General features: G+C 47.7%; 1 protein-coding gene across 1 annotated transcript in view; it reads left to right on the top strand.

Moving 5' to 3' along the window:
* NCBP1 (nuclear cap binding protein subunit 1) overlaps positions 1–27,415 on the top strand; it is an 832,716-nt gene that overhangs the window by 442,441 nt on the left and 362,860 nt on the right. The window contains exons 16-17 of the mRNA XM_078676323.1: positions 8,650–8,772; positions 19,489–19,591. Coding sequence (XP_078532449.1) covers positions 8,650–8,772; positions 19,489–19,591 — 226 coding nt within the window. The remainder of the gene's footprint in view (positions 1–8,649; positions 8,773–19,488; positions 19,592–27,415) is intronic.

Here is a 27,415-nt window from a genome sequence, read left to right on the forward strand (position 1 = left end):
TTCCGATGCTGCAAAATCGAAACCGACGCCCGAGGAGGGGGCCCCCAAGAAAGATGGTCGGCACGGATCAGCGGCTCCGGCGCCGTCCAAGCCCGCCAAGGTCGGCTCCAAAGAGGCTACGCACAAGAAGTCTGCGCCCCGGCCTCAAGATTCGGAGGCGCCGAAGTCAGTTTCCGCGACCAAAACGCACAAGGCCCGCGAGGACGTCGGATCCGAGGGACCGCTCAAAGCATCCTTGTCGGCGGCGAAACCCACTGGCAGTGTACCGTCCCCCATTGCGGAGTCACTGCAGAGAATCAGGGAGAAAGCCTTTGCTCCATCGGCTCCGATGCCATCACCGCAGCCGCAAAAGGACGCTCCGGCTAAGCCTTCTGGGAAACTCCTCTTTCTCTTGCCACCTAAGGAGGCGCCGAAAGCGTTTTCGACGAAATCGGCTCCGAAACAGGGTTCCTCGCTGCCTGACCCCCTTCCACGTCGTGCACTCGAATCGGTAGACGATTCAGAGCATTTCATTGATGCTGCCACCGGCAAGCTGACACTCTATAAACGGAAGATCACTTCGGAGCCGGTGGACCCCTACGTCATCCCGTTGAAGAAGAAGAGGGTGCCCCTTGACGCCTCAGGCCTCACGGAACCGATTCAGCCTCCTCCAAGACGGAGCCCTACTCCCTCCCCAGAACACTCTGTGGGTGAGGAATATGATGAGGATGAACAGTACAATTTCCCCATCGATGAACCTGATGTACAACCAGATTCATACGACGACACTGGTGACCAGAACACCCAAGGTGCGGGCCAAGACCCGCAGACCTTTAATGCACGTGCATCCCCGACTGAGGACTCAGCAGGATTTCATGCACTAATTGAACGGGCGGCGGCCAATCATGATGTGGACATGCATGCCGACCCGGTTGAGGAAGACTTCCTTTTTGACACCTTTGCCATATCTGAAAGGACAGTAAAGACACTTCCTATGCTGAAAGGTGTTCTCAAACATGCTGGAGACATTTTTAAGGAGCCTACGAGGGCTAGAGTGGTCAACCCTCGCATTGAAAAGAAGTACAGGCCTGCTCCTGCGGACCCCGTCTACATCCGGGGACAATTGCCACTGGACTCTCTTGTGGTTGCCAATGCCAGGAAACGTGCCAACTCCCAGACAACGGGTGAAGCTCCTCCCCCGGATAAGGAGTCCAAAGTGCTTGAGGCAGGAGGCAAAAGAGTGGCTGCACAGGCGGCAAACTTTTGGCGCATCGCAAATACACAGGCGCTCCTGGCGCGTTATGATAGGGCGCACTACGACACCCTAGAACAGATTATACAACACCTGCCCCCACAGTTCCAAGAAGGCACCAAAATGCTTATTGAGGAAGGAAAGCTAATCTCAAACGCAGCCATCAAGTGTGCACTTGACGCTGCGGACACAGCTGCTAGGGCTATCAACACTAGCGTTATGCTGAGAAGACAAGCCTGGCTCCGCATCTCAGGGTTTAAGCAGGATATTCAGACAACAATTCTGAATCAGCCAGTCAATCCTGATAGTCTGTTTGGTCCGGATGTTGACACCACCCTAGAGAAGATAAAGAAGGACACGGAAACTGCTAAGTCTATGGGGGCCCTGCAGTCCCAACAGTTTCGTGGCAGCAATTTTCGTCGCTCAGGTGCACGTGGAGTCACCAGAGGACAGATGGGTCAACAATCCCAGTTCTCCAAAGGTGGGGCGCAATCCTCGTTCACTAAGCAGAACAAGGGAGGTTATAGGAATAACAGCAACAGAGGTCGCGGCAGAGGAAACAACAGCTCCCGCACCTCGACTCCAAGCAAACAGTGACTTTCTGTCACTGCCCCCCGACCACCTAACACCTGTCGGGGGGAGACTGCAGCAGTTCCTGCCCGTCTGGAGAAACATCACCACAGACAGGTGGGTGCGTCAACTGATCCAAAATGGTTATTGCCTAGAGCTGAAATCCACTCCACCCAACATCCCACCGAGGCAAAGGCCTATGTCCGCAGAGCATTTGCACTTATTGCAGCAGGAAGTAGTGGCGATGCTGCAAAAAGGCGCAATCGAGCTCGTGCCGGTGGGGGAGGAAGGCACAGGGGTATACTCCCTGTACTTCCTTATTCCAAAGAAGGACGGTTCTCTCAGGCCCATTCTCGATCTACGTCCCCTCAACCTGTACATACTGTCAGAGCATTTCCATATGCTTACACTGCAGCAGATTCTTCCCTTGCTAAACCAGGGAGACTTCTTAGCGACCTTAGATCTCAGGGATGCTTATTTCCACATTCCACTACACCCGTCACACAGGAAATACCTAAGATTCACTATTCAAGGCAGGCACTACCAGTTCAAGGTCCTACCCTTCGGAGTCACTACGGCCCCGAGGGTGTTCACCAAGTGTCTAGCGACAGTGGCGGCGCACCTCAGGAGGCAGAATATCCATGTCTACCCCTACCTAGACGACTGGCTCGTACAAGCCAAGTCAGAGCAACAGTGCGCCGCAGACATGTCGACTACAATTCACCTTCTTCACGATCTGGGTTTCTCCCTAAATTACCCAAAATCGCATCTTCAGCCGGCACATGTCCGGCAGTTCCTGGGTGCTACGATCAACACCCTGACAGCCATGGCTCAGCCAAACCAAGTCAGAATCGACAGCATTCAGTCACTGATCCAACGATTCCGACCGAGACACTCCCTGCCAGCGAGAGTGTTCATGCAGTTGATTGGCATGATGGCCTCCTGCATCTTCATAGTCCCTCACGCACGGTTACATATGCGCCCGCTCCAGGAGTGCTTAGCGAATCAGTGGACACAGGCTCGTGGGCAATTGACAGACCTAGTGTTGGTTACCAGTCGGGCATACGACTCTCTGCATTGGTGGACTCCACACAACCTTTGCAAGGGCCGACTGTTCCACGAGCCCGTGCCGCAGATTGTCCTGACGACGGACGCATCCCTCCAGGGATGGGGAGCACATGTGCTCACTTACACGGTGCAGGGACTATGGACGACGCAGCAACAGAAGATGCACATCAACTATCTGGAACTGATGGCAATCTTCATGGCGCTCAAGTCCTTCATTGTACATCTGAACAACAAGGTCGTGCTAGTCCGGACGGACAACATGACCGCGATGTACTACATTCAGAAACAGGGGGGCACCCACTCGCCACAGCTGTCTCATCTGGCTCAGAGCATGTGGAAGTGGGCCATTCAGAGGAACATTTTCCTCATGGCAGAACACCTCCCGGGCAAGGACAATCAGATGGCGGATCTGCTCAGCAGATACAGCCATCAGATGCACGAGTGGGAGATACACCCTTCTGTTCTCCACCCGTACTTCCAGCAGTGGGGTCATCCGGAGATAGACCTGTTCGCAACAAAGGAGAACGCAAAATGCCGACTCTTTGCCGCCAGGTTCCCTCACCCACAGTCGCAGGGGAATGCGATATGGATGAACTGGTCAGGCAAATTTGCATACGCTTTTCCGCCAGCCCCTCTAATACCGCTGGTCGCAAGAAAGCTAAGGCAGCACTCCATGACTCTCGTCCTGGTTGCTCCAACGTGGGCACGACAAGCTTGGTACACCACGTTCCTCGAACTCTCAGTGGTGCCGCATCAAAGACTGCGCCTCACGCCCAGTCTTTTGACGCAGAACCATGGAGACATTCAGCATCCAGATCCACGACAGCTCAACCTGGCGATCTGGCTCCTGAAGTCCTAGAGTTTGGATACCTTAACCTACCTCCAGAATGCATGAGTATCATCAAGGAGGCGAGGAAACCTACTACTAGAGCATGCTATGCTGCTAAGTGGAAGCGTTTTGTCATCTATTGTACGTCCAATGACATCAACCCGCTAGATGCATCTATTCCCAACATCATCTGCTATCTGTTACATCTCTACAAGTGCAATCTGGCGTACACTTCCATTAGGATACATCTCTCAGCCATAGCGGCTTATCTTCAGAACAGGCAGCACCTCTCTGTCTTCAGAGTGCCCGCCATTAAAGCCTTCCTTGAAGGTCTGAAGAGAGTCATTCCCCCAAGAACTCCACCAGCTCCGGTGTGGAACCTCAACGTCGTTCTCACCAGACTGATGGGGCCACCATTTGAGCCACTGCACTCGTGTGAGCTCCAATTCCTTACGTGGAAAGTGGCCTTTCTGATAGCTATTACGTCTCTGAGGCGTGTCAGTGAGTTGCAAGCGCTCACCATACAAGAGCCGTTCATTCAAATTCACCCAAATAGGGTAGTGCTACGCACTAACCCTAAATTCCTTCCTAAGGTGGTGTCACAGTTTCATCTTAACCAAACTATTGACTTACCAGCATTCTTTCAAAACCCGCAAACGGTGGCGGAAAGAATGCTCCATACCTTAGATGTACGGAGGGCGTTAATGTACTACATAGACAGAACACAACCCTTTAGAAAAACAAAACAACTCTTTGTTGCCTTCGCACCACAACACAAAGGCAACCCGATTTCCAAAGCAGGCATAGCCAGATGGATTGTTAAGTGCATCCAGATATGTTATCAAAAAGCCAAGCGCACTTTAACAATACCCCCCAGAGCACACTCCACACGCAAACTGGGGGCATCCATGGCTTTCCTAGGGAACATTCCTTTAGAGGATATTTGCAGAGCAGCCACGTGGGTCACACCACATACCTTCACAAAACACTACTGTGTTGATGTGCATTCCAAGCAGCAAGCAGCTGTAGGACAGGCTGTTCTCAAGACACTTTTTCAGGTTTCTGCAGCTGGCACGGGCAACCGCCGCTGATGGAGGGACTGCTATGTATTCTATGCTAAGATATGAATTTAGCAGCCCACATGCCTCGAACTGAATATGCTACTTACCAGTATGCATCTGTTCTTGGCATGTAGGGCTGCTAACATTCATATCGCCCGCCCTCCTCCCCGGTGCCTGTCGCAGCTGCAGATATACTATTGTATTTATTTCATTAGCATGGACATCCTTTACACTTTCACTCCATCTCCTGCCACAATGGCGAAAAACAATCTGGGGATGGAGCCGATGCCCATGCGCACTGTAGTCCAGGGGAGGAGCCACCTATCTCAGGATACTTCGAAGACTCTTCCAGGACAACAATGTGCAATCATCCGAGCCCAACACTAGGCGGCGATCTAATGCTAAGATATGAATGTTAGCAGCCCTACATGCCAAGAACAGATGCATACTGGTAAGTAGCATATTCATTCCCCAGCTCCGCTCAAGATTGCTTTAAAAGGTAGGCCCGGCCGGAGCTCCCGTAGCATGCGTCTCTGCTCATCAGCAGCGAGACCACGCCCCCCAGTTGACCACTTTTGACATTCCTCCTTAAGTCTGTAATGTCATCTTGGTAGCCAGGCGTACCTTTACTAAAACGGTATACGCCTGTAGATGGAACAAATTTGTGGCATGGTGCACAGCAAAGGATGTGGATCGCCTTTCTGCCCATCTTTGAGAGGTTCTCCTCTTCATTCGATCTTTGGCCCATCATGGCTCTGCTATGGGCACTCTTAAAGGCTACCTTTTGACCATCTCTGCTTTTCTGCGCCTTCCTGATGAGCCTTCTCTTTTCAAATCTCCTATTATAAATAGATTTCTAAAGGGCATTATTCATCTTTCCTCCTTCTCTTTTCGTAATGCCCAAGTGGGACTTGAATCTTGTTCTTACTTACATTGTGTGCTCCCTTTGAACTTCTACATAATTGTCCTTGTCATCTTAACTTGAAGACCGCTTTCCGTCACATCTGCTTTCAGGGTGAGTGAGCTTCAGGCTCTTTCCTCTAAGTCTCATTTTCTTGCGGTTCATCCGGGCAAGGTGGTCCTTCGCACTCTGCCCCCTTTTCTGCCCAAAGTGGTTACTTGTTTCCACATGCGTCAGACCATCACATTGCATACCTTCTTTCCACCTCCGTACCCTTCCAAAGAGGAGGAGAGACTCCACCGTCTGGACCCAAAATGTGCGTTGTCCTTCTACCGTACTAAAGATTTGCGGGTGGACGATCAACTCTCCTTTGGTTATGTGGGTGCCAAGAGAGGTCGGGCCGTGCACTAACGTATTATCTCTTGATGGGTTGTCCTATGCATACAAATTTGCTATTCTTTGGCGATTAAGGAACCTTCAGTAGGGCTACACGCCCACTCCACTAGGGCGACTGCATCCTCTACTGCTTTGGGATGTGGAGTTCCACGAATTTACATCTGCCAGGCAGCCAAGTGGGCATCCCTGCACAGGTTCACAAAATATTACTGGCTGGATAGCTAAGTCCGGAGATGCAGCTTTTTTTGGCTGTTCTGTTCTCCAGGATTTTCTGGTGTCAACTTAGTTCGCAGACCCACCTCCGGGTTGGCATTGCTGGGGTATCTATTCTAAGGTAAGAAATCTATAACTAATGGTCTCTTTCAGATGAACAAGTTACTTCCCTTTGGTAACGATGTATCTGTAAGAGACATATGGTAGTTATAGGTTCCTTAACGTCCCACTCACCCTCCCTGTTCTGCGAACTGACTTCCAGGGACTCCCTTCCAGGGCCCTAGTTTTGTGCAGCAGTGTTCAGTGTCTTGCATGGCTCTGCCCTTCTGGTGTAGAAAGTCATGTCGGAACTGATGTTGGCACTCAGGGGCGGCGTCTGGGTAGACACCGCAACGTCGTCCCGGCAACCACGACTTCGACTGACGTGAAGTCGACCAACGCTGCCTACCGATGCGCAGGGGTACTGCTACACGGGGATTCTCCAGATCCAGTCTGACGCCTAAGGGTGATTCTAAGGTAAGGAATCTTTAAGTAACGTATGTCTCTTACAGATACATGCTTACCGAATTTAAGTAACTTGTTCTTTAGGCCTAGTCACTGGGGGAACATTCAATTTCTAATGTCACACGTGTACCACGTCTAAATATTATGCACAGTACCTTTTGTGCAGCAAGGTGCTCTTAGACTGAATTATTTAATATTTGAAATCCGGTTTTCTTACCTGTCAAAAGCGTGATTTTTACAGGTCTGTGCTGCAGGGTGCAAACTGCTGCGGCCATGCTTCATGAAGTAGACCTGATTGTTTTTGCTGCCACTGTGGTGGATAGTACAATAGATGCTGCATTCACAATGGCCTTTTACCGGGGCTGTACCTCTGCACCATATATTATGGCCTCATAGGAATGGTAAATATGTAGTTAAGCCAATTTCGATGTGTTTTGGAGGTTAGAGCACACACACAGGGCACTGTATAGCCTGGATGTGACCACCCGAAGAGGGATGCGCTTTGCAACACTTTTAATAACTATGTTATGTTATATATATTTATAACATGCGCAGATACTCGGCAGAGTGTCCCGGCGCGTACTTGAGAAAGGGAAACATAAGCCAGAGCAACAGCTAGAAGAGAAGGGTTTTTAACTTTTTCTCAAAGATCACATGATCCTGGATGTTGTGCAGCACCAGGGGCAGTGCATTCCATGCCAGAGCAGCTTTCCGCACAAAGGAGCTCCCACCAAGCCTTTAGCTGTTAAACCTAGGGGTCTGCACCAGAAATTGAGAAGAACGCAACTGTCTCACTGGATTATAGAAAGAGAATCTCTTCTGTGGGTAGCTAGGTCCCATGCCATGAAAAGCCCTGCAAGAAGAGTTTTTGTCCCGGCCCTCATCCTGTCCCGTCTTGACTATGCCAATGTCCTATATCTTGGAGACTCCTGCGCCTTTATAAGGAAGCTACAAATTGTTCAAAACTGCACGACCCGCATGCTTATGAACATCCTAAAGCCCTCCTCGGCGAAACCATCTTTAGCATCTCTACACTGGCTTCCTATCCAGGAGCGTATTCAGTTTGAAGCATTATGCATAGCACACAGGGCTCTCTAAGGTAAGGGATCCTTGGCTATGCAGTCCCTTGTCCAATGGTACCGCCAAATCGGGTTCTGAGGTCGGAAACCAATCAACTATTGTTAACAACAAGAATAAAGAGAGCATGCAGTGGTGGCCGCCTCTTCACGTATAATGTGGCTAAAATCCGGAACAGTCTGCCCTTGCAGATCCGTGCCCAACCTAACTACCTAATTTTTCGGAAACCGATTAAAACATTACTCTTCCCTTAAACTACGGTTCATAGATCTCTGCATTCGCAGGCGGTTGCAATATGCTTTCAGCCTTGTACCCATTAATCACGCAGGAGGTTTTGTGATGTCCTGCGAAAGTGCATTTTGTGATGCAACTGTAAAGAGCAGATCTCAAACCAGTTGGTGAGGGGTGCCCCCCAACCCGCCTACCCACCGGCCAGCAACATGTTGGTGACCTGACATTTGTACATCAGGCCTTTATTACATAGAGCTAAGTGACAAATGTATTATGTTGTTGTTTAGATTGCTTAATAACAAGACTGTTTGGCACCCAAAGCTGTATTCTGTACTGCATTTTTCTTTTCCTTTTGTTTGTATGTGGAATGTTGCTTTTCAAAACTAGCAAGTTTGATGTACCCATTAAGTCGCGTGTTGTATAGCTTCCCTTAATTACTGGCTGCAGTCAATTAGTCTTTGTTTTTTCATTTTTCACTAGTGATTCACTGATGTACAGGATTCAAGAGTGTAGAATAGATGGTTGTGACAGATTTAGCCTTATTGATTTGACTCTAATTTGCATTTAGATACTCTCCCTGGATATGCTGTTGCTCAAAGCCTCACAAGTGCAATAAAAAATAAGGCAACCAATGAAGAAATATTTTCAATTTTAAGGGATGTGCCTAATCCTAACAAAGATGATGATGATGGTGAGTAAATAACATCCATTCATTGCATTTGTTCACTTCAAAATATGGCACTAGCACCCTAGGGATGAAATGATAGTAATTACCCATGCCTGTTTTGAAATGTTTACTAACTTGTAATTCCCGTAACCTCCATCATCCCATTTTCATAACTATAACTTAACTTGCCATTAAATTATAGATGTGATTATTTAGCCTGTAGTTTATTTTTACCATTGGGTGATTGCTCAGCTTTCCTTAAGTTAGGTTACACTTGGTTTATGTTCTATTGACTCATGTTGCAGCCCAAAAAGGATACTTCAATAACTACTTTTAATGGCATCAATGGGTTGCACAAATGCTGACTGACAAAGAAGGTGGCGGTGATCTGCAAATGTTTCGGATAAGTACTTGTGACCTGTTCTTTCACTTTTATTTGCTCCCAAATAAGTCTCACTGTCAAAATTAAAACACAACTTTTTTCCTCTTTGTCAAATTTTAGAATATGTACTTCTAGTAGTAGACCTGGAAATTGTTTAAGATGCTGTACGGACCCCAAAAAGTGTTAGCAACTCTCTAAAATGTCCCTCACAATTCAAGTGGATGGAAAATAAGGCACTGATCATGTTGCTTGTGTGTATCCCAGATGCAGGTAGAACTAAACGGTGAAACTTAGAATAGAAAGAACAGGCGGAAACCCTCTCCAAGAGGCAAGGGAATAATGGAGTTTCAGTGGTATCCTGACCTTGGACCGGAAGACGACTTAGCTAGGCCATATGCCTTCCTCTAATCCAACTCTCATTGCAAGCACACCTGTAAGATTAGATCAAGCCAACTTTGTAAGTTGTAACGGAACAATGGATATTTAATGTGTCTGGCTGACTTTTGATACGGTTAAGTGGTAAGCAGACACCCTAAGTAAAGCTGCCTACTGGAAGCCATTTGCACATTCGGAAGCATGTTTTGCCTGAAGTGATAAGTAGGTATAATTTGATTAGCAGTGTGTCCAGTGTTATTGCCTGTATATACAGCACTGCCAAGTCTCTTACCCATTGGCAAGGTCATAGTAACATTTATATATTTATTCTTTTATTTATAGAGTTTTGTATAGTGCAAACCCTACCTGAAGGTATCAGAGTGCTTTATATAGTTGGCAAAGAAACATTTACCCAGGTTTCATATGGGTAACTGCAGTTACAAGGAAGCATCGATACATCGCAACAGTATACCTAAAAGTAAACTATAACAGTCGTAGTTGTACGAGTTACATATGGAGTAGATACAGTTACATGGAGTAAGCACAGATACATGGCAACTGTGTATATGGTGGACAGTAGGATATGTGGGCGATATAGTTCTGAGGTAGTTACGGTAGGGTGATTCGACTTAGGTAACAGTGTGTGCATCAGATAACAGGGTTGATGTAAAATTAGCAAGAAAGCGTATTAGCATAGAGGCATATAATAACATTGTAGACCAGTAAATGAGCAAAGGAACCTATAGGCCTAGTATAACAGTGTAGACTATCAGCGAAGACATAATGACACAACTACTCGCAGGATGATTATATGGGCATACAGTAGCAAGATCTGGCATAGAGTGGTTCACGGTTCCACATGAGGGTCATCGGGGCAGCATTAGGGTCACCTCATTGTTCTTTCACGTTTCTTGCTTTCCTTCCACGCCCCCATTTTGTTCCACTATGTTCACTTTTCTGCCAATACGGGCGTTTAAATGGGGTCAGTTGTCCCTTCGGTTATATCAACGTTACTGCACAATGGTCAGGGATTCACCATGAATATTGTAAGGCACCAGAAGCCGGTCTGGCGCTGCAGGCCGAGGGAGGCCGATAGAGAGTGGCGATGGTGGGCTCTCCTTATATCAACATTGCCTCCTCATTCTTTCTATCCCCCGCTCCGCCAAGACGTAGGTGCCCAGGAGATTGGAAGAGGCAGCATCTGCGAAACCCTGCAGTTAGTCATGGTTTAAGTTGCCATTCCTTCTAGCAGGGAATGGGCTGCAAAAGGACAGCAGGGCAGCCGTCTGCAGGCACCCAGCAGAGAAAATCTCGAGGGCTTTTTTTTCAATTGCACGGTCTTTGTTTCCATCCTGGCTGTCGCCCTGGATGTTTCTGGCCTCTGTTAACATCTGTTATCAGCTGTGCAGGATTGCTGGACCGTTGCCTTCTGTGCCTGATGAGTGGTGACTCAATTGGGAGAGGGGGCAAGGCTTTTCTGGGAATTTATGCCAATGGCGATCCTTAGTGCAGGACCTCCTACCGGAAGCTCCTTAACAGTCTGCCATCTTCCATGGTTCGTTGCACAAAACAAACAGTTTGAGAAACTCTGACTGTGATTCTTTTTCCTTTAGCAACTTATTAGTTCTTGGAGTCATGGACAATGACCGAAAAGCAGATGGAAAAGGAATGTGATGAGACTGAAAGCCAAAGAAATATATCTGTCCCAGCATTCAAGGCTACAAGTTGTTAGACTGTTCCCACTAGAAAATGTAGGACTGTGTATTAGGACGTCGGAACTTCATAATGCAGGTATTGAGTCTACACTATTGGAGACTGTCGTCCCAAATCCTGACTAGTGCACAGTGCTGCACCTAAACCCCTAAACCAACCAGGGTATCCTATGATTTTGATATCCTCGAAAGTGACACTCTGATCCCCTAGGGAATCGTGGAAACAGATCTTACCCCTTTTGTTGTTTACTTGTATATCCCCGGAGCAAACGGGAAACGCTCGACTTCGCCTATCGAGGCGGGAGGGGCTGCAGTAGCAAGGATCTATGGCCGTCGCACGGGCACCAGCGAGGATGTTAGTCCTCAGCATAGCTCACGGCCGCCCCGCTGCTACAGTCAGCATTGCCTCGTTGAGGATCAGCCTGCTGCCGCGAGAAGACTCAGCCCCTGACAAATCACTCGGCGCTGCGGACTGCTGCTGAGAGAAGCCTCTGACCCTGACGACGCGAACCTGCGGACCCCCTGCTGCTACTGAGACCCTGGGAGCAGACCTGCAAAGGTGGGTTTTTCGCTGGCAAGAAATGGATAAACACCGCAGCTGGGCACACTCCGGCTAGACCCCTGATGCCTGCAAAACGCTGCTGTTAACATCAGCATAACTACTGAGCAGAAATAACATAAATACACAAAGACTTTGCAACAGTACTTCAACCTGGCCACGCACGCACATCAAACTGCCAGTAGTCGTGGCACAATGCAACTGTGTTCTTTTTGGCTAGACCTTGATAAATTCATCACTTTTCTGGCAACATCAACGTGCTTGTTTAACAGAATCTACAAAAAGGTATTTATTTACCCACTCGATTATTCATACTTTTTAGAAAAAGCCTCCTTTGTACAAAATGGCTGGGGCCATAAAACTTTAGCAATAAATCCCCTCCTGTACCTCCGATACCCACGAGGCTCCTCAGCTTAACTCCCCCACACAAGACCACCAAAATAGAGATAAGACTCCCTCCCAGCAAGCTAAGAACTGGGCTTGCTCAAATAGAAACTGAAACCGCCCTTCCCTGGTCTTAAAGCAACAACAACTAACAGAGGACTATCGTCTCTATCTCCCCTATTTGGTGGCCATTTTAGACTGGTCTCTCTCTTTCTTCGGCGGCCATCACGGACTAGTCCTTCTCACTTCCTGACCAGACCCTAAAAACTGGCCTTTTTAGACTAATCTCAACTACCGCACACCTACATAGCTCTGTATCTAAACACTGTGATTAAGTGTCTGCCTTTTATTGCAGTATTGTATTTCTACTTGTATTTTATACATTTGTTGTACTTCTACTTGTATTCTATGCATTTTTGTACCCTGCACCCATGTCACTTTTTCTTCACCTGTAATGCACCGATCGCTACCTCATATATGTGTGATTAAGTGTCTGCCTTTTATTGCAGTATTGTACTCCTACCTGTATTTTGTACAGTTTTTGTACCCTGCACCTATGTCACTTCTTCCTCACCTGTAGTGCACCGATCGCTATCTCATATATTTTTGGCTGCTTACTAGTGTCATTTATGACTCAAGCAGCTTTTGTTTGCACCTATATTCTGTTCCAGCATATCATCAGTATTATACTACTATTTGTATATTGTACATTTCTGTACGCTGCACCCATTTCACTCCCCTACTCTACAAGCAACAACACCAAAAAGAGGACTATCGTCTCGATCTCCCCTACTTGGGCGGCCATCTTGGTCTGGTCTCTCTCTCGCTTTGGCGGCCATCATGGACTAGTCATTCCCACTATCTGAACATACCCTAAGAGCTGGCCTTTCTAGACCAATCTCACCTACCACAGACTTTACATAGCTCTGTATTTAAATCTTCGTGTGATTAAGTGTCTGCCTTTTATTGCAGTATTATACCTCTACACTCTGTGTAACCTGCACCCATCTCACTTTTTCCTCACCGGTATTGCACAGATCGCTACCTCATATTGTACCGGTTGCTCACTAGTGTCATACTTGCCTATTGTAACCTTCTGTCTGCACCTATATTGGTTCCAGTATATCTTTAGTATTTTATTCCTATTTGTATATTGTATAGTTTGTAAGCTACACCCATTTCACTGCTATCCCTATTATGCACTGATTGCTACCTCATATATTTTGCTCATTCTTGTAAGCTGCACACATTCACTTTTTATTACTGGATTACACCGATGCTACCTCCTACATTCTGGTTATTTTTGGTTATTCACTAGTGTCACTTTGGCTCCATTTAACTGGCTGCTACCTCATATACCTTGTACATTTTTGTAAGCTGCATCCACTCACCGTTACTTCTGGACTGCACCGATTGCTACCTCTTATATTTTGGTTATTTTTGGCCATTCACTAGTGTCACTTTTGTGCTAAGTAACTTACGGTTGACAGTTGTCTTTTGCACATGTGTATTATCGTTCTCCCTCCCATACCCACCTCTACAGCCATCCCAACATGGATCTCAGCAGCAAGCACACATATAGAATAAATTACCCATCCACACTCACCAAAAAAGCCGCTAAACGCTTTAAACACAACTTCCTGAGGTCCCAGCCTGAAACCCCCTTTGCCGACACCTACTTCTCACCGGTCAATGGATCCCTGAACATTGATATCATCTTCTACACCTCACGTAGAGCTCAATGGAGAAAAGCGTTCCTCACCCTACTCACCGTCTCCACCACCAGGTAAACGGCTCATGGCCTAACTCTCTCCATCACACCATCCCAACTCTTCCCTGGCAGAACCAACATTACTATCTACAATAACGGGATTGTCCTAATTCAATCCACAGACAAGAACCTGGAACTACTAGACAACCTGTTCCCCAAGTTCAAAGAGCACCTTTCCAAGCCCCGGACCTCCACCCATATCTCCTCCAGCACTATCACTCCTGACATCTCAGCCCCCACCCACAACCCTTCTAACCTAGCTCAGCATCAGAACGACACACACCTCACCTCTACCCCCAGCACCCTAGTCAACCACCCACCTGCTGTTACCACCCCACATTCCTCAATCACAGTCCCAAATCTCTCCCCCTCACACACTAGCCGCCCCCCCTAACACCAACACTTGGACCCCCACACATACCACTCCCACGCCTCTCTCCCCTGACACCACAGCTCTCACCCACAATCCCGCTAACCTAGATCAGCACCAGAACGACACGCATAACGACAATTCCCACCCTCTGTCCCCCCCCTACTCTCAGTCCCCACTACCACCCGCTAATTAACCACACAGAGCACACCACATCTATTATTATAACTCCCCCTCCCCACGACAGGACCATCTCCAACACCATTCCCCCCCCCCCTCTCAGCCCTCACTACCCCTCAGGCTCCCCCATCACCACCAACATACACTCCACCTCCACCCCGCTCTCTCCGCCTGCCACCAATGCCCTCCTCTACGCCACCAACCTCCTCCGTACTTCATCCACTCCCATCGCCCCCATACCCTCTCTCCTCCCTAACACCAACTCGTACGCCGGCACCACGGAGAGCTGCATGAACACCAACCCACCCCCCCACCCGCACGCTAATGCCCAGGTCAGCCACTCACCCATGACTTCCTCCCCCAGCACTAACACCTATCCCACGCTGGACAAGATTATGTCCTCCCTCCTCCAGTTCAAAGAAGACATTCACACCATCAAAGAAGACATTCACACCATCAAAGAGCTACTCATCACACCCCCCAGACACACCCCACTCACCACCACCCCCCCTCTCAACTGGCTCCCCACCCGTCCTGATGACGCTCCCAAGCTACACCCCTCACACAGGACCGCGATCCATGCCCACAATCGCAACAACCGCACCCGCCGCCCACATTGGACCGCGATCCCTGCCCACAATCGCAACAACCACCCCCGTCGCACATGCAACCCTCTTTCGGATCTCGACACTCTCACCCTCCTCCGCTCCTACGACCCAACTCCCCTAAACCACACAACCGCCACGCACCTTCCCATTCCCACGATACACTCAAATCCCCGTAGACCCCCCACACTAAACAACAGAATCTCCGTCCCGAATAACCTTAGAAAAGTCCCCCTCTCTCTAGTACCCTCTACCTCCCCTGACACACCCCGTCTCAAATGCACTCTCCTCAACTGCAGATCGGCTTCTAGACACTCCTCCGCCATCGCCGATCTCATCCTAACATTGGACCTTGACCTAATCATCTTGACTGAAACCTGGCTAACCGAATCTTCTACACCTATAATGGACATTCTGGTTCCCCCCAACTACCACATCATTAGGCTTGACAGGTCTGGCAAGATAGGTGGTGGAATTGCATGCATATACAGGAACAACCTTTCTGTTCTGAAAGTCTCCGCACCTTCCCTACCCTCCTCAACTTCCTGCGAATACATTTGCCTCGATATTATCAGTGAGGGCAAACCGATATGCTCTCTTCACGGCATTTACCACCCACCCATAGACAACCTCACCTTCGCCCAACAAATCATGGACATGATTCCAACTAACGCCGGACGACAGCTCACCCAAATATACCTTGGTGACTTCAACCTCCACTGGAACGATCACAATGATGCGGTGGTAAATAGTCTTAAAAATTTCCTCAACGCCCTGGACCTCACACAATTATGCAACAGCCCGACCCATGAGAAAGGTTCTATCCTCGACCTTATCGCCAAAGAGGACGCTATTCAACTTGAATCTATCCAACCTTGTGACTGGTCAGACCATCATATCGTCACATTCTTCATCAATGAAAAAGTCAAACTCAACACGACTCAATCCTCCAGACCTAAAATATGGAAAAGAGACCTGAAAAAACTCAACCCAGACTCCCTACCCCCGAACAGCCGCTCCCTCCTGCTCCCTCCTACGGGCGCTACAGATGTCCAATCCTTGACTGACCACTATCTCAACGCCATGACGTCAATAATTAATGAGGCTGCTCCCATGCAGCTAAAAAGAGTCTCCGCTAAAATATCCAATCCATGGTACGACGGGAGTCTCAAAGAAGATAGACGAGCCATGCTAATGGCAGAGTGCACCTGAAGAACAGCTCCGTTTGCACTGCACCTGAAAACCCTGAAGAAAAAGAGAAACGCCTACTTCAGGAAAATAAAGCGCTCAAAAGCAAACTTCTTCAGCCTCCAGCTCGACCAAGCAAAAAACCGACCAAGAAAACTGTTTGTGCTAATCAGAACACAAGCCAAGGAACAACCCCAACCTATCAGTACTTTGGACAAAGCACCCTCCTGTGAAGACTTCGCCGCTTTCTTTACCCAAAAAACTGACAACATAAAGAGGGATCTCCGCATTGACGCAAGCCTCTACACCACACCCAACTGCATAACACCCACCGAACTAAAAAACAATGCTACATGGTCATCCTTTGACACCTACTCCGAAGAAGAAATAGGCAAACTGCTCAGCACCTTGAAACCTTCCAATCACCTCACGGATCCCCTCCCTGCCAACGCTGTCAAAGACTTCACCCCATGGCTCCTTCCACTGTGGACTAAAATTATCAACAGCTCGCTCCAACAAGGATCCATCCCTGACTCCCTCAAAGTTGGACAAGTCACACCTTTACTAAAGAAACCTACTGCCGACCCATCCGACCTAAACAACTACCGTCCCATTACCAATATTCCCACTCTCGCCAAACTATTGGAAAAATGCGCACAACTACAGCTGACTAAACACATTGATCAGTTTGATCTCCTCAACGCTCATCAATCAGGCTTCCGAGCAGGACACAGTACTGAAACTGCTATGACTCACATAATTGACGACGCCCTACAAATGCTAGATCAAAATGATACCTGCCTCCTCATCCTTCTTGATCTCTCCTCAGCATTCGACACTGTTAAACATGAGAACTTACTCGAACTTTTGAACACAAGAATGGGTCTATCTGGGACTGTTCTCAAGTGGTTCACCTCCTTCTTACACAACAGGTCGCAGAAATTCAAGAGCAACAACCTGATGTCCTCGCCAATACCTGTTTCGTTAGGTGTCCCCCAAGGATCCTCCCTATCGCCAACTTTGTTCAACCTAGTTATGGAACCTCTCACCACCTTGCTACAAGCATCCAATGTACTTTTTCACATGTACGCAGATGACACCCAATTATATCTCAAACTACAATCCCCCAATGACATTTTACTCCTGAACTCAACGATCAGAAGCACCCAATCCTGGCTTGCCAATAATCATCTCAAACTCAATGCTCTGAAAACAGAGTTCCTTCTGATCTCGCCTCCCGCGAAGAGCTCTACCACTCAAACCTGGCTTAAACAGCTAACTGCACTCAATGTCCTACCCACCATCGTGGACTCAGCAAAATCTCTAGGCATAACTCTCGACTCCAATCTCAACATGCAGCATCATATCAGCAAGGCTACTAAGGGAGCGAACTTCCAAATCAATACCCTGAGGAAACTTAAACCCTTCCTACCAGCCAAAGACTTCCAAACTGCAGTACAAGCACTAGTAATCCCGCGAATTGAATACGGCAGCATCGCCCTCTGCGGTCTCCCGTTAACCACTACTGCACCCCTAAGAGCCTCTCTAAACGCTGCAGCGAGACTCATCACTGGGTCAAAAAAGCACTCTCATATCTCCCCTGACTTGAAATCCTTGAACTGGCTGGCTTTTGAAGCCGGAATACATCTGAAAATCGCCTGCATGACACACAAGGCTGTACACCTGAGCTCTCCCGGATACCTCACTGAGAAGCTGTCAATCTCTGGCGGCTCTAGATACACTAGAGGCACAAACAATCTTCTGCTAAAACCTCGAAGATTCCGGAAGGAAAAAACTTATAAATGCTCTTTCTCAGGAATGGCACCCAGGATCTGGAACTCACTCCCTCCTGAAACCAGGCTCATCTCCTCCATCACACTTTTTAAGAAAGAAGTAAAAGCTATTCTCATGGCCAAATACACTTGACCTATTAACGTGGATCTGTAAAGTCTCTGCACCGATCTGTATTACTCTGCTCGATCCCTACGACTATGTGTTTTTCCTGTATTATTCTGCTCGATCCCTACGACTATGTGTTTTACCTGTATTATTGATTCACTTACCTGACCATCTACTTGCATTATTGATTTACCTGTGCTATTATGCTCCCTCACGTACCTACCCATCTCACTTACTACCTATAATTTCGATATACCTAATGACCTGTTATTCATTGTCTTGTTGGTATTCCCTGCTTTGTAAAGCGCTCTGATATCTGCAAAGATCTTGTTCGCGCTATATAAAACTTTCAAAATAAAATAAATAAATAAACATGCCCATGGTAAAACACTAGAAAGATACGAAGAGAGTTTTCAATGCATTTATTGAAACTATCGTAACCTTGCATAGAAGGAATATGCTGCAATTAGGCAGATAAAACTATTCAGAGTAACCAGCATTATGAACATGGTGAAAAGAATGAACATTCGAACAATGTCGGTATTGGGGCTATATCTGTATTTCTAGCTATCGCTACCTTTACTCTGAGATCATAGTGGGTGTACCCTCTGCACGATATCTTGGACTAGCCCGAACCCCCCTACCTGGACAACTTGGCCAGGTGATGGGCGTGAAGGAGATTGGAAATCCCTCTCTGCAGAATGGAAACTCGGCGTTCACAGGGCTGCATGCCAAACATAACAATTCATCCCAGGACGGTGGAAACTTGAATGCTTCTCTCTGAACTCTGAGGATGGGACACAATTTATATAATAAACCACTCTGAGATACAGCTCTGATGTATGATCTGTCTAGATGTTAGAAGCTAGCGGACAACATAAGCACCATGATAACTTGTGTTCTAGCCTTCTACTGAGTGTACTGATTAAAATGAATACAAAGGCTTCCAAAAACCAAGCAGCATGTACTGCGTATTCTCAGAATAATATTGTGCAAAAAAAAATATAACGTTGCTAAAACGGTCAGCCTAAAATGTCTAAAATATACAACTAAGTGGGGAACCAAAGTAGGTCCAGTAGGGAAATCACCACAAAATATTTGTCTCGGATTTAGATTTGCAGGCAATACCCTGCATGTACCATCTCGTCAAACATGAGGTATATATTTCATTATATTCATTCAAGTTTGATAGTAGTAGATTTTATGAAATGTAACAAGCCACATTATATCATTTTTAATGGCAAACATTTTTTTACAATCTAAGTTCAGTTGCCATTATGTGTTAATGTTATTTCTCTTTTAAAATGAATTTCAGATGAAGGGATTAGCTTCAACCCCTTGAAAATAGAGGTTTTTGTGCAGACGCTTCTCCACTTGGCAGCAAAGTCCTTTAGCCACTCGTTCAGTGCATTAGCAAAGTAAGTATATTATGTGCCTCTCTTTAAAATCTCAACATATATTTCTATGCTTGCCAAATGCTAATACTAATCCTTCAATTGTATCCATGTTTGCTTTTTGTATTCCTGGGTTACACATGAGCATTTTCTTTGAAAATCAGACGTATTTGCTTAGCCCCAAGATTACAGATCTGGTGTGCTTTATCCCCTGTGCAATAAGGACTGGCTGGCTTATTCTAGAAGCTGTATCTGTTTCCCTGCTCACCCATGCAGTGCTCACCTTGATACAAGTTACAAAAAATATAGCTTCCATAATTATGGGACTGGTTTTGAAGTTTTTACTGCAAAAAAATAAATATCATACTGCCTTGAATGTAACAGCTGTGAGGGATCCTGAGCTAATCTTTGTGTATTTTTGTTTTTAAACTATATTTATTGCAGTTTTTATAATGACAAAAGCAAAGCAATTAAGTACAATGCAGAGTGACAACCCAAGGCAGCACCCAGCAATGGCCAGATGTGAGAAAGTGCCCTCTTTCTTGCATGATATGCCCCCACTTTATGTTGATTTGCTGATGTTCTTTGACTGTGTGTGCTCTGGGCTCCTGCTAATCAGGTACCCAGGGCCTATGTTCCTTCCATAAAAACTGCATTGAAGCCTAAACCCAATTGGCATCTCAGGCCACATGTCCGCACCTGGTAAGTGGTAACACAGGTACCCAGGGCACTGTGACCAGAGAAGGCCTCTAAGGGCTGCAACACTTATTGTGCCACCCTTAGAGGTTCTGTACCCTGACACACACACACACACACACACACACACACTGCCTTTGCAGGCTGTGTGTTGTGTTGCAGAACAAAGTGAAGATTCGACATTGCACATATCCCTGTGGGCCATGCCAACAAACCACTGCCCTGGCATACATCAGTAACCCATCTAGCTGGGTGCCCTATGCCAGTGGTGAGGGTACAGGTGCATGAGACCTGTACCCCTAGAGTGCCTAAGTCCATTCCTTGACACTAAGTGCAGTGCTGTCATTAAGAGTATATGGTGCTGGGAGTTTGTCATTACGAACTCCACAGCACCATAATGGCTACACTGAAGACTGGGACGTTTGGTATCAAACTTCTCAGCACATTAAACCCACACTGATGCCAGTGCGGGATTTAATGTAAAATACACAACAGAGGACATCTTAGAGATGCCCCCTGAAACTCTACCAATTTCAAGTGGCTGCTTAGGATGCCACAAACTGACATGTTTCTGGACCCCTGGGAAGTGAGCCTCCTGCTTTCGGGGGCCTGAAACAATACACGTCCTGGGACGAGGTGCCCAGCCTCCTCCTCCCAGGATGGGCAGGGTTCACGAAGGGGAAGCTTCAAATGCATGCCACCTTTGTGAGCCTCCCCAGACCATTTGCTGCTTTCAGCAACTGGTTCCCATTGGTTCTACCCCCCCCCCCCCATTTTGGGCGGGAGAACCAGCGGGAAAAACAAGTGAGGTAAAGAGGTGTGCCCACATCTGCCAACTCCACACCTCCGGTGGGGGAGGCCAGGTGAAGCACAACTGAGTCCCCGCCATCTTGAGGATGGGGGGACCTAGCCAACCAGGGACCCCCATCCTCCTGCCCCCTCCCACTGGAGGGTGGCACGATAGGGGGTGTACCCACCCCAGGGAGGGGACCCATTGGTCCCTGCCCTTACCTACCTGTAACACCCCTAAATCTAGTATTTAGGGGGCACCCTGAACCTTGTTTTCTCAGATCCAGCATGACAAGAATAAGAAAAGAAGGACCGAACAGCCTCGCAGCCAGCTAACAAGAGGACGTCACCCACTGACTTGGCCACAGCCCTACCTGCCTGTCTCCCCTCGAACCCGCTCCTGTGAAATCCCGGTGTGTCCTGCAGCCAGCGACCTCGAAAACCCCGGAGGACATGCCTGCCTTCACTTCCAAGACCTGCTTCTCCCGTGAACACTGGATTTGTTCAAACTGCAGCTTCAGGCTCCGGTCAGATACCGCAAGTCCAGCCTACTCTGCTCCTGCCGAACCCAGCCCGAGCTTGCGTGGAAAAACACGAGGAGGTCCCCCGGGCGATCCTGACCCGAGATCCGGTGACCCCTGACCTGCCTCCAGCCTAAATCCAGAAGGCCCCCCTTACCGCGACCCGAAACTGGTAAGAAGATCCGACCCCAAAAGGCACCCCTGCACCCGACACCCCACGGCCTTGTGTGCCCAAACCAAAGGTGCTGAACCAACCCTTAACTTCCCAACTTACCTCTCGGAGTGGTGGTCGCACCCAGAATTTCTTCGTCTCCCTGCCTGCAGTGCTTTTGCAAACCGGAGGTTCTCCATAGGAAACCGGGCACCTGATGTCAAAACAGCACTCTGCACCCAGCTGCCCCAGTGCCGCTGAGGGTACACCTTTTGGAGTGGAGAAGTGTGGCTGGAGAAGTGTGGCTCAATGGTTAGAGCAGGCAGACCTTGATGCAGAGCTCTGGCCAGGGACCAGGGTTCGATTCCCGCCTCGGCGGGTCTCCGGCTCATTAATTCCCCTGACTGGATATTCTCACCTCAGTGCCTGTTCTGATCATGGGTCCCACGCTGCAACTCTGGGCAATAGCTTGCTTAGTCTCCACAACGGCCCCAAAAGCGCTGGGATGCCTGGCTGCACCTGGGGGGTGCCCAGGAGTGGACATTTCCCAGGAAAGCCAGGAAGGGTTCCTAAGCGGTATACGGATAGCGTCGGGACACCTCCGGTGGAGGTAGCTGTGCGCTTTACAAATTCCGACATTTACATTTTACCTTTTGTGCTACTTTTTCTCCATTTGCCCTAACCTTAACCCTAGGAGCTTTGCTCCCACAACCCAGTGGCTTGCTTGCCAGCAGCCACCAACTGGAGGCCCCCTGTCCCCCCATTGGATAACATTGGGTCTCAACACTCTGCCGTCCTAGTGCCGCTGAGGGTGCAACCACAGTTCCATTCTGACCCTGGGGGACACCCGAGTCTAATCCCAGAACCTTAACCCCCCACAGTAGTTTACTTACCTGTGAACCGTTAACCTGTTTTCCTCCCATAGGATAACATTGACACTTTTTGTCCAGTGTGGCGTGTTGAAATCTAAAACTATTCTTTAAAAATCGCACAAATAACCAAAACGTATTTACTTACCTGTTTACAGGAAATGTTCCAGTGCTGAATCCAGGCATCCAGCACTGAGTGAGAAAAGTAATGTACAAAGTAACTTACATGCAATTTACTGAGAGCCTATTAATTTCAATGTACTGTATTTGCTAAGTGTTTTAACCTGCTGCATCCCCTGTAAATTAAACAAAGTACAAGTTCTATTGCACTTTCAAACTGTTCTAAATCCAGTAACTTATTATTGAAAAGTATTTATTGCTTACCTGTGCCAAGCTTGCTTGGTTCTAAAAATAAAACTGTATATGCTTTTATACAAACACAATTAGAGTTCAGTTATTGAGTGTGTGAATTCATTTGCTGACTGAGTGTGTACATCAAATGCTTAACACTGTCCTATAATACTGCTTAACTGCCTGACCACTCTACCACAAATAGAGAGTAAGGTTCTGTCTAACTTTAACCTCTGCCTACCTCTGGGGCCACCTGGTCTCTATACACACTATACCTCATTTTGGTGTAGTATATATAGATATATAACACAAATAACTTAAATAGGGTCAGAGGCTATGTTTAAAGACCTGCTTGGATATCTTGCCACGAAATAGCAAACAAAACAAACCAGAAATATCCAAGGGTCTAAGGTAATGGAGAACACTAAATACTACTCTTGAAAACCACTACTGCCATATACAGATGCCGAAACAAAAACAAATATTCATTACATTTCCGGATTCCCATCACTCACCGACATGGTGACATGCTTCATCATCTGGGTCTCCTCTGAAAGTCAACTTAGTGAATCTAAGGGCTACAACTCCATTATAATGGTGGAGGAGCCCGAGGATGTTTTCATTTCAAAAGGAAGATAACTATCTAATTTACCAGATGTGAGCAGTGGAGTGTATGGGAAATGTATGCAGTGCAACAATGATATGTGAGATTAAAATTAAACCACAACAGACCCAATATTTATTTTTGTCCACCGTGAGCCAAACTAAAAACAGTGCAAACGACTGTTTCAACAAATAGCTGTCTAAAATTATTAAGTGGTCAACATTTTCAGCACATGTGGACAGCGATCTGTCCTGTGCCTTCGTCAGGACCCACCAAACCAATTTGTTTTGCTACTGCAATAAGTGAAGATAAAAAATGTGATTAATATAGATACACTCGAAACGGTTGAAAACAATACAACCGGATCACCTGATTTGTGGCGTGTACAATCCTTCCTCAAAGACACTTGTATACATTGAGATATCTGAAAGAATAGGAAAGATTACAATCTAAAGAAATCAAAAGAAAATAAAGTGTTATCTATGCTATAGACACAGTGGCTGTAACGTTGCCAGCTATCATGCTCCATCTTAGGGCATCAGTCAGTTATTCTTAGCTCGAGTTTCTGAGGAGACTACCTCACCCCACCTGGCAGCAGCTCAGGGGAAACGAGGCACCGCTCTAGAAAGGAAAGAAGCAGAACAATATGAGAAAGTGGCTCTATATATACTGGACCGGAATGAGGGACAGTGTGTATAGATTCCACAAACCCCAGAGGTATAACAGAGGTTAAAGTCAGGACTGACCTTAATCTCAAAAGTAGTAGCTTGGTCGAGCAGTAAGGCAGTACCAGAGGACAGTGTAAAGCATTTGTTGTACACACTCAGTCAGCAAAGGATTTCACACTCTCAAAGACTGAACTTCAGGCCATTTGTTTTTATATCAAGATATAGTTGTTTTATTTTTAGAACAAACAGGCATAAAAATATACTTTTCTTGATATGAGTACTCTCATGTAATTACTTTGCAAGGAAGCAATAAAGTTTGTGAACACAATAGGTACAGGAGTTGCAGAAGCAACACAATTCTAGACACACTTTAGCATTGAGCTCAATGGGTTTTCAGCATATAAGTACAGTTGATTACTATACAGATTACTTTAGTAGTTCCAGGACTAGATCCTAGATTCAGACCTGGGGTCTCAACTGAAACCAATTTAGTAAAAACGTTTTAGTTACTGTAGTGAATTTTCATGACTATAAAGCGGTTTTAAAGTTCACACTTAAAAACTTTTCAATGAAAATCTGACAATGTTATCCAATGGGAGAAAATTCAGGTTGCAGGTAAAGTACGATCTCGTTACTATTGTAATCCAGAACTGGGCTCCTAAGTCCAGCACTAGGGTCTCAACTTAAAACAGGTAGGTAATTGCGTTTCGGTATTTCGTATGATTTTTAAAGAATATTGCAAGTTTTCAAAAGTGTACTCTTAGAATAAATTTCATAGAAAAACAGACAATGGATTCCTATGGAGAAAATACAGATTACTAGTAAACCCGGTAAGGAATACTTTTGTGATTCAGTACTGGGCTAAAAGGTGCAGTACTTCGGAAATAGAGTGATTTTATATTAATATTTTTAGTTTCCAAAACTTCACACTGAGAAGATTTTTTGAGTCAAACCAGTCAATGTTATCCAATGGCAGGTGAGTGAGTTACCGGTTTCCAGGTGAGTACTTGGCTGGTGAAGTTAAGGTTCTGGGCATAGACTATGGGGTCCCCGAGGGTCAGGTAAGTACAGTTAGTTCACCCCCAGCAGCACAGGGGCAGCCGGGTGCAGAGGTAGTTAGGCCCAATGTTATCCAACAAGGGAAAGGGGGCCTCCTGTTGGCGGCTGCTGGCTAGCAGGCCACGCGGCTGTGGGAGCTGGGCTCCTGGTCACTTGCTCAGGGCAAAGGGGGAGGAGTAGGACAGGACAAAGGTGGCACAGCCAGCGGCACTCGGGCGGCTGGGTGCAGGGTGCTTTTGAGCCGTCGGGCGCTCAATGTTATCCAATGGGAAAGGTCAAAAAAGGAACAAAGGCTGCAGGCTCGGGGACGGAGACTCTCCAGGGGTGACCAGCACTTCGAGAGGTATGTTGGGATCTTGGAGCACAGGTAGGTACCCCAAAGGTAGGCACAGGGGGCTGTAGAACGCTGGGTGCAGGGGTGTCTTTGGGTGTCGGAAAAGCGTACCCTCAGCTGGTCGCAGTTGGGGTGGCCCCTGGTTCCGAGTCTGCAGGTGTCGTCTGGTTCGTCGAGGAGCGTCTTTGGGCACTGGACTTCGGGTCCCAGTCGCCGGGGGGACGTCCTCGTGGTCTTGGTTCGGTTGGGCTCGGCGGGTGCAGAGTGGGCTAGTCCGGAGCTTCCTGGCTGACACCAGGGGGGTTGTTACAGCAGAGCCTCTGCTGATGGGAGTCCCAATCTTTAGGAGGGGGTCAAGGCAGGCAGGTCCGCTGGGTGTCCCAAGGTTGCGGTCCGCAGGAGCCGCCGGGATTAGGCAGGAGCAGGTTCCAGGGTCGACAGGCCGGTAGGGCTGGGGCCAAGTCAGTTGTTGTCGTCCTGTTAGAAGCTGCACGGCGGTCTTCCTCCTCTTGATCTTCTTCCTTCTTTTTTATTTCGTGATCTAAAGAAGGAAGGTTCAGGGAGCCCCTAAATACTGAATTTAGGGGCATTACAGGTAGGGCAAGGACAGGGACCAATAGGTCCCTGGGGTGGGTACACCCCCTAGCCTGCTCCTCTCCTGTGGGAGGGGGGCAGGAGCCTAGCTGTGATTGGGCAGGGCTCCCCATCTACAAGATGGCCGGAGCCCGGGGTCGTGCTTCACCTAGTCTCCCCCACCTGAGGGGTGGGGTTGGCACAGGCTGACACACCCCCCTTCCTGACGTAATTTTTCCCGCCAGTCTTCCTGCCAGAGTGGGGATCAGGACCGGTGGGGGCTGGTTGCTGGGTGCAGCAAATGGTCTGGAGAAGCTCACAGAGGCGGCATGCCTTTGAAGCTTCCCCCTGCCCATCCTGGGGGAGGAGACCTAGCGCCTCGCCCAGGATGTGCATTGTTTCAGGCCCAGGAGAGCAGGGGGCTCTCCATCCAGGGGTCCAGCAACATGTCTGCTGTGCGGCAGCCTCTGCAGCCACTCAGCCCAGACGTGGATTGTAGGTTAGGGTTTCAGGGGGCATCTCTAAGATAACCTCTGGTGCATTTTACATTAAATCCCACACTGGCATCAGTGCAGGTTTAATGTGCTGAGAAGTTTGGTACCAAACTTGTCAGTCTTCAGTGTAGCCATTATGGTGCTGTGGAGTGCGTAGTGATAACCTCCCAGCACCATATACTCTTAAATGCATCACTGCACTTACAGTGCCCATGAATGGCCCTGGGTACTGTAGGGGCACAGGGCTCATGCACCTGTGCCCACACCTCTGGCATAGGGCACCCAGCTAGATGGGTGTCTGAAGTATGCCAGGGCAGTGGGTTCTGTGGGCATGTCACACAGGGATGTGTGCCATGTCGAATCTTTGTTTAGTTCTGTACTTAGGCACTCAGCCTGCAAAGGCAGTGTGTGGGTGCCAGGGTACAGGGCCCCTGAGGGTGGCACAATAAGTGCTGCAGCCCTCAGGGGTCTTCTCTGGTGACCATTCCCTGGGTACCTAGGGTACCATTTACTAGGGGCTGGCAGGTGGCTAGAGATGCCAATTGGGTTTTTAGTTGCAGCACAGCAGTTCAGAAAAAAAGTGGGGGCATACCAATGCAAGAAAGATGGCACTTTCTCACAAACCATCCATCATTTTCTATGGTGTTCCGCCTATCCTAACATCCTATTGCTCGTCCTCTTGTTCCCAATCCACACAGTCCAAACCTACTGATCTCACTGTGTTTTTTAAATTTTTTTT

This window comes from Lissotriton helveticus, chromosome 2_1, assembly GCF_964261635.1.
Source record: "Lissotriton helveticus chromosome 2_1, aLisHel1.1, whole genome shotgun sequence".
NCBI classification, from domain to species: Eukaryota; Metazoa; Chordata; class Amphibia; order Caudata; family Salamandridae; genus Lissotriton; species Lissotriton helveticus.